This window comes from Saccostrea echinata, unplaced genomic scaffold, assembly GCF_033153115.1.
Source record: "Saccostrea echinata isolate AGI-Se365-2 ecotype Australia unplaced genomic scaffold, CSIRO_AGI_Sech_v1 ptg000016l, whole genome shotgun sequence".
Classification (NCBI taxonomy): Eukaryota; Metazoa; Mollusca; class Bivalvia; order Ostreida; family Ostreidae; genus Saccostrea; species Saccostrea echinata.
This window is the reverse complement of record NW_026889765.1, coordinates 27,986,693-27,998,541: the sequence shown is the minus strand read 5'-3', so window position 1 is coordinate 27,998,541 and position 11,849 is coordinate 27,986,693. Positions and strand designations below refer to the sequence as shown.

The following is an 11,849-nucleotide window of genomic DNA, read 5'->3' as shown; positions in this document are numbered from 1 at the left end:
CTAAAAGATGTAAACTTGCACATCAATAAAAAATAAATCATTCTTCCTGAAATATCAAATAGAGTATAAGATTAAAAAAAATCAATGTATTATTTACATTCTTTTTATGGTATGTAACACTTTTGATAAAGTATGTAAAACGTAGAAACGTATAAGGTCACTCCCTTTTTATCAAAATGCCCCAAGAGAATTTCGAAATACCAAATACCTCACTGACGACAAACACAGAAGGCTTTCTTAATATGTCCAGTGTGTGGAAATGAACCGATAAGGGAGGACCGATAATTCCCTGACAACGATATCATTTGTAGCAAGTTCCGGGCTTTGTGAACAGCATGGCGGATAAATTTTATTTTCTTCTCGTTGGAATTCTTTTACAGATTTCTCTCGTACTTGGTAGGTAGTTACGTAACATAAGTTAACCCTTTTTAAAATTTATTTGTCTGATCCATGCATATTTAAAGAAAAGGACCCCCCCCCCCTGTAATCCATTTTTGATAACTTTGTTTGTACATGAAAACCGATCAATTTTATCGTTTGAAGTCAGAAAGGGGTAGGGGACAGGTTCATTTTTTCCCCCAATGTCGCACTTTCGTCTAAAAAATTGCAAGAAAAGATAACTTCATGCATATCCAGAATCATTGGTAATGCTATTTTCGTGGTGAAATATGATTTAATAGGTAAACAATTTTTACATGATAGACGACAATTTGTAGGTAGAAAATCTTGACTGTTTATTTGAAATTCTTAAAAACAAGCTTGACATCTTCACTTAAGATACCATCAAATGAGACAAAATAGAAATTCTCCAGTTTGAGCAAACGTTAACGTTGATATCTTATCATTGATATCCAATGGAGTTATTTGCACATCTATATATTGTCGAAACTAATAAGGCGACACGTCCCTTTGAAATCTGTTCATACTAGTACCTTGAATAGATGATTGCCATTATACTGATTTTAAACATAAATATAGGAAAAAAGCAACATTTCTAAATCTGTGTTTTCTTTGACGTTTTGAATAAAAATATCAAGAAACAGCAAATCAACAAAAGTAAATTTATGGAGGTTAAAACATGCAGCAATATTTACATTTGCTGTGTTTTTCTACTAAGCCAGCACGCTTCATGAAATATGCCTACGTGACAAGTCTGTGTGATTTACACACCAATAACTCACACAAAACTTAAAAACATTCCTTAAATAAACAAGTTGTGGTAGGAAACACCCCCCCCCCCAAAAAAAAAAATATTAAGGTACTAAAGCAATCTTATTTTGGAACACATAAATAATTTTTCTACTTTCAAATGACAATAAAACACTCAACTGCTTTTTATATTTTGTGAAAATGCATTGTACATGAATTAAACCATAAAGATGGTAACGCAACACTTAATATGAGGGGTTATCAAAAAGTTCGTGGACTGATGCGATAAAATTAATACTATGTAGTCTTTGCTTACAAAATTTATAAGGAACATAAAACAACAAAAGTTTTAGAAATGTTAAAAATTTTACCTTGATACGTTGATAATTTGTCTAATTATTCTAAATTAAAAAAGACATTTTATGATCACCTAGCGCTGTCGCCGTTTAGTTTCATGACGTCCGGCAACGACATTGTTTTTCAATGTCCGCTCTCTCTACCTCATACTCTTATCTTGATGAGATTACGTGGGATTAAGTAAGGTTTTAAACCCTTCTTGTTTACAAGACTTTACAATGTCATGAACAGCCGCTTTCAATGCATAAAATATTGATAATGGATCTATAGATAAGGAAAAATCCTCACTTGATTATGCCAGAATACTTAGCTCGTTGGAGTTCAATTTCTACCACACATGATCAACGTCCCTTCTCGACGTGGCTTTTTTTCTGTAAGTAACCCGTTTAAACATTCCCTAGGTCTATACCAATTTTTCTAGGTGCGAAACTTTATAGAATGCTGAAAAAAGAAATCCCTCCCCCTTTTTGACGTCATTTTCAAGCCCTTAATTGTGTGGACACTCCATATAAAATTTACGATTAAATTTTATAGAACTTACAAAATGGGGTAAAAATTGCAAATTTTACGGAACATGTATGTCGTACCACATGCCTGAAATAACGTTTTTTTGGATAACAAATACTCATATTAAAAAGTTTCTCTCATTACACTCGGGAAGAAAAAACGTCATATTTGAGGTTGCGCCGCCTGGACATACATGTACCATTGCTTACAAAAGTATTAACAAATTATTAAAAAATAAAACTTATGATTTATGGTTTATTCTATAGATAGAAAAGATAATGCTAACTAAATGTATTAAAATTCATTGACGTACCTAAAAGCGGTTTAAATTTTATGGCATTAGTCCACGAACCTTTTGATAACCCCTCGTACATCCCTATCCAGATCGTTACTGCAAATGTTGTTGAAGAATCATTTCTTAAACACGTTAAACAACAAATAAATTTCAGAATAAATTTCAAACTGGACCCAATCACAAATCTTAATACCAAGACTGATATTTCTATAAAGGGTTGTGATAAAGGGTCCTATTCAACAGGTTGTTTGTCCCCCCCCCCCCCCCTCCTACACACACACACACACACATACGCATGTATATTGGATACGCGAAAGATGCTAGGGATATTTAATTTTTGAATTACACCTTTCTGGCTGTTTCGAAAAAAAAAAATACATATACATGTACCTCTCTGTTACAGTAAGCGATGCAAGTTTAATTCCATATGGGTTTTTATAGATTGGTAATTTTTAAGTACCAAATGTCTTTTGCTTTTTCTCCCTCTCTTCCACGCAAAAGTTCTATTGTCCATCAAGCTGCTATTTTCTCCAGACATTTTATAATAAACAAGATGTAATTCCTATTTTATCTATTATATTAATTAATTGAAATCTTAGCATGAATTTTAATTAGAAAGTTTGAAATTAAAGCTATCTAGCTTAAATGCTGCCATCAAAATGCTATGATCATTTTCAAAATAAAAAGTAAGAAACTCTTATTTATGTTGAAAATTTTATAGACCCAGAATATCAGCCAGAAATGTCAAATGTCGTGTCAAAAAACGAACCCGTCACTAACAAATGTGATGTTTGTATTCCAGGTTATCAAGCATGTTACTCGGATAGCCAGTGTCCTCTTTCCAACTATCACTGCTGTACGGGTTCTATTTACTGCTGCCCGTGGGGGTCAGTCTGTACCGGTACCATCAACTGCATCAGCATAGGGTAAGGAATAGGGGTGTTACATATTACCAATGAGTATATTAATTAACCTTGTCAATATGCCCCGAAAAGAAAACATTTTACTCTTGAAATATTTTTCTGTGATGACTTCTCAATAACATAAAAAAGTCTTATTAAAAAGGTATTCCACCAGTGGCGTATATTCCTTACTGTTCCTGTGTAGGCTAACTTCAACAGGCGCGAAGGTTCACTGTTCATGAGGGGGAAAGGGGGGATACCCACGAAAAAAAGATCAGAATTGTGCTATTTTATGTAATGAAAATGAAAAAAGTTTTTATTTTGGTTTGCTATTTATATTACGTTTTTTACACATGTATTCTTGTCTAAGTAATTGTTTGCCGTAGAAATTTTCTGTGAAGTTGAAAGACATCCATGATTTTGACCGGTCAATATAGTAATATACACATATTTATAGCAATTATGAAAATAGAATTATCACGACCACTTAACAACATTAAAAATTTTTAATCCTTTAAAAGTCCTCCCTTTACAATGATTATGTAGTACGGAAACGTCCTTCATGAATACTTTGTTTTACGGCTTTCCTAATAAAACAAAAATATATCCCGAAAAGAATGTTTGTATCATTGTTGAATAAGTAAAATGCAATTTGCTAAGAACATTTTTTTTAGCATTTAATATCAAACAAAATAATTGTCTTATGTTCTGGTCATTTCCTCCCCCCCCCCCCTTTTTAACCATACTGCAGTATAAATATTCAATTCTTACAAATTGGGCAGGCCCGTAGGAAGCAATTTCAGTTGGAGGGGGGGGGGGGGGACACAGCCATACATTTTCAGTTGACAGTTGAGGGGGCACTACCAAAAATTTCCTGACAGGCCAAAAAAAAAAAAAAGTCAAAAAGGTTTTTATTGAGGGGGCACAAGTATATAGTATCTATGTTTACTATAGTAATCTATATATCGGCAAAATTATTGGGGGGGGGGCACTGCCCCCGTGCCCCCCGGTTCCTACGGCCATGTTGATAAAATGATTTGTAGGCTACAGCCTTTTTGCCTATATGGAATATACGCCACTGGGGTGGGGGGTGGGGAAGTGGTTGTAGGTGGCATTTTTACATTAAGTTTTATGGATTAAATAATGCATGTATCTGAGATATTTATTTTATTTTACTTGGTCCCGTTTAAATTCATTAATAGGAAAACTGTACTAAAATGACTCTATTAACATGTGAAGATCAAATCTTGTGATTTTTTTATGCTTTAGGATGAAAAACAAACGCCATTTTGAAATACTTTAAAAATTGAGAAAGATTATTATTTGTATGAAATATGAAGATAACAAACAGTATTCAATCTCGAAAGTCCAATGAAACGATACAAATTTGGAGCAGAGCAAACACTGACCTCAAAATTTAGAGGTGGGATCAGGTGCCAGGGAGTAGTGAGCATCCCCTGCCGACTGGTCACACCCGCCGTGTGCTCCTTGTCATGATCGTCAAACAAAATCCGGAAGAATTCGTAGAAAGTTTAGTGTATAAATAATGGCCTAAGAATTAGTAATTATGAAAAGCGTCAGTCAGCATTTGACTCAATGATATTTAATTAAAACACCCCCTCCCCTCCCCCCCCCCCAAAAAAAATCAATAAATGAATGTTATTTTGAATTTCAATTTTAATTGAAGTCATTTAATTATGTATTTAGTTAATTTTATTTTAAATCTTATATAATCTTTAAAGACTGATAAAGATGTTCAACTAAATATTGCATGGTCAGCACTGTACAATCTCTAGATAGGATTTGTACTGGTTAAATATTACATTCAAATATTTGTAATATTTCTAAATTGACGAATTTTGCTTGAGGCTGTCCTTTATGTTTTTATTAAATATTTTATGCCATCTTTTTAATTGTAATAAAGTGTACATCTTAATGCTTTACGACTGCATGAGTGATACAGTCAATAAAATCTATCAAAATAATTTTGCCACCATAGAATAAATGCACTATCATTCTAAATAGCAAAACTAAAATGTTTTACTATATAAAAATATAAATTATGTGTAATGAGAAGCAGGAATCCAATAATGATAAATAATAAAACTTCTAATGAATTTCTAAATGATTCATAAATTGAAAATTCTCGAAAAACATTATTTTAGATCTTTAAAAAGTTAAAATTCTAAATGTACAATAAATTTATTTTTCTCATTATAAACAGAACAATCGTTGGTCCCATAGTTGGTGGAGTTGTCCTCATTATAAGCTGCATCGTCTGTTGTATATGTTACCGTAAGTATAATCGTCTGCTACAAATGTTGAAGTAAGTGTGATGTCTGCTTAATATGTTACCGTAAGTATGATTGTCTGCAGTATTTGGTACCGTTAGTATGATTGTCTGAAGTATATGTTACCGTAAGTATGATTGTCTGCAATATATGTTACCGTTAGTATGATTGTCTGCAGTATATGTTACCGTAAGTATGATTGTCTGCAGTATATGTTACCGTTAGTATGATTGTCTGCAGTATATGTTACCGTAAGTATGATTGCCTGCAGTATATGGTACCGTAAGTATGATTGTCTGCAGTATATGGTACCGTAAGTATGATTGTCTGCAGTATATATTACCATTAGTATAAACTTCTGCTTTATTTGGAATCGGAATTGTGATAGTAGTCTGAACAGTATCATTTTACTTTCAGAAAAAAATGTATGCTTTATAAATTTGTAAATAAAATTTTTCTGTTCAGTTAATTATGTTGCCAGTTTATGTTTCGATACTTTCCTTTGGTGACTTCAAATTCAAACAAACAAACAAATGCCATTCAATAAATATGATTTCTTGGCTAAGCCTTGAATAGTGTAATCACATGTATATATGTTCAGGTCATCCAAATCCTTGAAAGTTGCGCCCAGTCTGCCTTTTATCGTTGATTAAGCCGAAACAAACCACATTTTACTAAAAAAGGAATATTCTTACTTGTAGGCAGACGTAGGCGCCAGGTTCCACCCCCAACAGTTACCTACGGACAACAACAACAAACTGTACAACAAACTTATGGACCACCTCCAGGTTACGGACAAAGTTATGGACAATCTCAGCAATACGGGCAAGGTTACGGACAGCCTCAGCAATACGGACAAGGTTACGGTTCACCTGTTGGATATTCTCAGACTACAACAGAAAACAGTCAAACAAAGTAAAGCTGTATATTAAGAAGAAATTAATACTAACTTCCCAAATAAAAACAGGGGTAACTTTAAAATTCAAGAATTACTGAACGTCGAACAAAACAGGTGACATCTGATTTCCTATCTGAGCCCATTTGAAGAACAAATCTATATCAACTTTGTTGTTATTGAATATTTGTATGTTTTTTTTTTGTCTTATCGTTCCTGTGTCATATAAATTCAAAAATTTGATGATTGATTGATATTGATATACATTTTTTGTCATTTTGTAAAAGTAAATGTCAATTACTATAGATGCAAAATTGTATATGGTTGATGACAACTTTTCTATGAACATTAATTTTTTAGACGCTGTATTTGTTTTGAATTTAGGTTCTTGTAAATTTGCCAGTCTGTGTCAGAATTTGTCGTGATTTGCCTAGTTCATTTGTATTAAATGATATTGATATTTTATTTTTTTTTAAATTATTGAATGTTCATTTGTCAGTCGTGGTTATTTTACCTCTAAATTTTTTTATATTTTACTGAATAAAATCGTTTTATTAATCATCCATAAAATTTTCTTGAATTTATAATTGTTATCCGAAAAGCATATTTTCATTTTCTATGATCCACTTTTAAGGTCAGCCAATCAGCGTCATTATTGGTGAAACGAACAAAATATAGATGTAGATTATTATTATTAAAAAAGTCAGCGAAGTTGGGGGAAAAGTTATTGTAATATAATAAAACAGTTTAAGTACAGTGCACTGTCGTTGAAATCACCAGGTGGCAGTAAATACAATTTACAATATTAACAGTACTGTATTATCATTTCTTTAGGTGTAAAATTCTGGATCTGAGATAGCTGCAGATCAGTTGTTCGCTGGTCTGAAAAAATTGTAATGGACAACCAGAGAGCAACAGTGCCACCCATAGAAAAAAGTGTATATTTATTGTGCACAAAAAGTGCGTTGTTTCTCGATTAATTTCCCCGTATTTTTCAAAATATTACTAAAGGCATGTTAATGACGTATTTCTTACTACTTGAAGTACTTCCACAACAAAACTGCATATACAAGTCATTCACGAAGCGCTTTGAACTGAATTGTCTTGCCATTTCTTCAAATCAATTTTAATGTTTTTATCTTTTTTTTCTTTTTCAATTTTAACTTCTTGTTTCACTTTTACAATTTATTTTAATTACTTAATTTCACTTTATTTTGACATCCTAACAACTTGCTTATTTTGATTCTAATTTTTGACTTTCTGTTTCAGCATCCCTAATTTTATTGTAAAAAAATCTAACGGTACAATTATAATAGGTAGAAACGAAAGTTAAAATTAGAAAGTTAAAATTTGGACTAGGAAAGTTACAGGATTATCTTCTAGAAAAGATGAGTTAGCACTGTAGCCATTATAAAACACAGTAGTAGATTTCTGAACCACTGGTTTATTTTTCTGAATCGATTAAATTTAAGTAGGACTGACGGCAATAGCATCATTGAGCTTTCATCAGTCTATCATTCACTGTAATTTCAATATTGAGGTGCAGAATCAAATAATTTTAAGAGATCGATAGATCCAATGAGCACCTTGTTTTAAATATTTCAGTGTGGCACTGTTTTGTAGTAATCGCATCTTTTTGGACTTTCCGGCTTGCAAAAAAAATCTGTAGAATGGAATCGCTTTCTATCAATTGTCACTTCTTAATATATTTTAAGTTATATTGCATGTTGCATAGAAGTTTAGCTCCAGACTCTATAGAGAAGAGGTTATTTCGCACGTTGCATTCAGACTCTATAGATACATGTGGGAGCTCGAGATCCTCAATACATTTATTTCAATGTTTGTAAAATGGAGGGTTTCATGGACGCTTGCGTAACACATTCGAGCTTGTTTTAAGAACTTACCCGAGATGGTATTTAAGAAAATCTGGGGTTCTATTATCTTTAGAAGGAGAACTGATCTCCACAGTTTTGCATAAAAAGATCTAAGTCACTGGTGCTTTTTGTACAGGATAGACGACAAAACAAAATACTTAAGATATTACGCATTTTCAAATGATAATACAAAACTGACATGGTATCTTTTCTCAGAATGCCCTATGTATACTGTGAATTCGAACATGCATATTCCTTTAAAAAAGAATAAGTAAACGTAGTTGCTACACCTCGAGAGTGCTAGCAAAAATGACAGTGATATAATCAGAAAGTTAGAATGAGTTACCCGGTTGTAACTTCTAATATTTACATTTCCAATGTCTTTGTCCGAGATAAAATTACAAATTGTAAAAATACTTTATTTCTACATAAATCTACTGGTTCATCGATAGGCGCGGTTAAAAAAAATCACGTGCGGGGCGGGACAAATAGAGACAGAAGCGGGGCTATTAGCACGGGAATTTGCAGAATCAGGAGCATGTAAATATAAGGAATAACTGTCAGATTTTTTGGATTCATGACGATGATCAATCGATTGGCTTGCGTGATAATTTTATGCATAAACGCCTTCGGCGTTTATGCAAATTATCACGCAAGCCACTCGATTGATCACATCATGAATCCAAAAAATTAGACAGTTATTCCTTAAATAAAACAAGCATTCTGAGAGTATTGCATTAGCAATACTAGTCCCCTACCGGTAAGTGTAATCTGGTTCCCATCAAAATTTAAAATGTTGTAATTCCGTCAAAAAAATCATTGAAGCGGAACGTAGCATAAACTTAATTTGTAACTCATCAAGATACACTTACATACCAAAAATCAGCTCAATATCTGCAAGCGTTTAGACAAAAGGTGCGGAAAACCCTTGAAAATTAAAAGGGCCGTAATTCCCTCAAAAATCAATGATGCGGAACGAAATTAAAACTTGATCTGTAACTTATCAATATACACTCACATACCAAAAATCAGCTCAATATCTGTAAGCGTTAAGAAAAAAAGTGCGGAAAACCAAGTGGGACAGACTGACAGACAGACAGAGGGACAGAGGGACCGACGGACAGACAGACAGACAGACAGACAGACGGACGGACAGACTCCGAGGAAACCTATAGTCCCCTCCGGTTTCACCGGTAGGGGACTAATTAAACAGTGTAGGGCACTGTGACCAAAATTTAGAATGAGACATACCTGTGTCCAGAATGTATAAACTTTTAAAGCTGGTTATCCTACATATCATATAGTGTTCAAAATGTACGGCTATAAGATTTAAAAAATGTTAATTCATATAAATGAGAAGGTAGGTCAGTGTGACCGTCAAATATATGAAGGCCTTGAGGTACACGGACTGACAAGAGTTGATGATCCTCAACCTCTTTGAATCTAGGCTAAAGATTTGGCAATGAATGAAAATAATTTCATAATATAGGTCACTGTTACCAACATTGGAATTAACAAAATTTAATCTTTAAATCTCAATACATATCAGCGATTACGGTTTGGTCATCCCATATGTCACAGTTGACAGAATATGCAGGTTAACAAATAATAAAATGATAAGTCAAAATTTCAAAAAAATAGGTCAGACTGACCGACTTTTTAGTTGACACACTCTGAGACCCGAGGATACATATATATTAACTTATTTTAGCCTCTTAGTATCTAGAAAGTTTTGAAAATGATAAGATATAAAATTACGAAGATATACATGTAGGTCACTGTGATCTATTCTTTGATTGACACACCCAGATGCATGTATATGAAAATTCTTATTAGTTGCACTTCTTGTAATATTATTGTTCAATACAAAATGATCATAGAGGTAAGCTGATGAATTCCATGATATATATTAAAACATGGTTTTATCTTAACTGTTTAAGTCTAAAATGTTACAAGAAATACCCTCTCTAGAACCAAGGTTAAAAATGAACCGTACTACTTTGTTCTAGGTAACTTGTAATCGGGGGGGGGGGGGGTTAATTGAATATAGTTCAATTGGCATTGTAGAACCCAAATTTATTGTAAGAACTAAAATATTATGCAGAATTTTTTAAATAGAGGTCCAGACAAAAATCTTTTCAAAAGCTGAGGAGCGAACCTCTTTACGACGAGCAAGATAGACTGTCTAGTAACCCAAGATTAACAAAGACCATGTAATTTTTATAAGCAAGTATGAGATTAACAAAACATTCAAAAACATGCAGATCAACAGAAAGAACCAATGATTTTACATTCCATTTCCAACAGGCCTTGCAAGAAAATTGGATGCAATTCATTCGAGTCTGATGGGCCTGGCTGAGTTATTTGTACAAATTATCACTCCACTTTCTCTTTTAGGTTGACAGACGTCATGCGAAACGAGGATAAAGAAGACATATTGAAAAAGAAAAAGCAGCTAGCTCGTCAATGAATACCAGTACCTAATGTTTTGATAACAGACAAAAGTCGACCATCCATATTGAATATTTTCAGGAATTTGTTAACCAGTTTGAGCACAATTCCTCTTATCCACAATACCTGAAATAAAGCATTTGAAAGATAGTTGAGCAATAGATCTACCAGTTTATTCTAGACTAGTCTAGTCTGGGTAGACTCATCCTTAGTATATTTGATTGATTATCAAAACACACCCAGCGCGATTAATTCGGCCACCGAAACACTCTTTGGTCAGAGAACAAAGACCAACCTTGTATTCTAATGAATCCTCTACAGAACTAGCATCAAAAACGTTGCAAAAAGCTCCATCAGAGAGCATGGATGAAGAAGAGTTATTCGGATTGAGAAACCAAAGTTCTTTCGAAACCAAACAGCGGAGAAACGATCAAAATTTACTTTTCCTGGAAACGGAAAATGTAGACAAAAGCCATGGTTCAAGACCAAGTCAACATCCCTTCATATGATGTACTATAAACACTGAGGGGAAACATGTACATCGCAGAAATAGAAGGCGGTTCCGCTTTAGCTAACAAAAAGATAGACAAGCAAGATAGACAAGACTAGTGAGGAATCAGACAAAACATTTAATCCATCCCAATAACCAACAAATTTGGAAGTTAGCATTGACAATCCAATTGGTGTATGGGTCACACACATTCACCACCATCAACTCTGGAATTCGTCCAAGCCATATTAAAGGACACAACACTATGACAAACACAAAGTCAGACATGATCTGGACTCATACGAGGAGCACTGAAAAATATTGAAAATAACTTGTGTGCACTTCGTTGTTTTTTTAAGTACTTAAGGTAGATAGTGACATGTGACATGATTATGCCTAATCTATCTTGGTTTTCTTGAGAGATCCATAAGTCAAAAGAACAATATTCATAAATTTGCCTGAAGTTTGTTTAAGGTTGTTCATGATTATTTTTTTTTTCTCAAAAAGAGACGACCATTTAAGTAAATCAAATCGAAAATGTGAACAAAAATATGAGAAAATATGAACTCAACTGACTGAAAATTGATGCAAACATTAGTAATATAAATGGTGAATCCACAAATCAACAAAGTTTATTA

At 33.3% G+C, this 11,849-nt stretch overlaps 1 protein-coding gene across 1 annotated transcript; it reads left to right on the top strand.

Moving 5' to 3' along the window:
- Positions 1 to 289: 289 nt before the first annotated feature.
- LOC133188281 (uncharacterized) lies at positions 290 to 10,740 on the top strand. The gene is made up of 5 exons (XM_061323653.1): positions 290 to 396; positions 3,111 to 3,234; positions 5,435 to 5,505; positions 6,203 to 6,416; positions 10,668 to 10,740. Exons 1-5 carry the CDS (start codon positions 336 to 338, stop codon positions 10,738 to 10,740), a joined length of 543 nt encoding a protein of 180 aa, XP_061179637.1. The 5' UTR covers positions 290 to 335.
- Positions 10,741 to 11,849: the final 1,109 nt, after the last annotated feature.

Coding starts and splice junctions, on each gene's coding strand:
- LOC133188281 (XM_061323653.1), top strand. CDS start 336: ATGGCGGATAAATTTTATTTTCTTCTCGTTGGAATTCTTTTACAGATT. Junction 3,235..5,434: donor ATCAACTGCATCAGCATAGG/GTAAGGAATAGG, acceptor CATTATAAACAG/AACAATCGTTGGTCCCATAG. Junction 6,417..10,667: donor ACAGAAAACAGTCAAACAAA/GTAAAGCTGTAT, acceptor TTTCTCTTTTAG/GTTGACAGACGTCATGCGAA.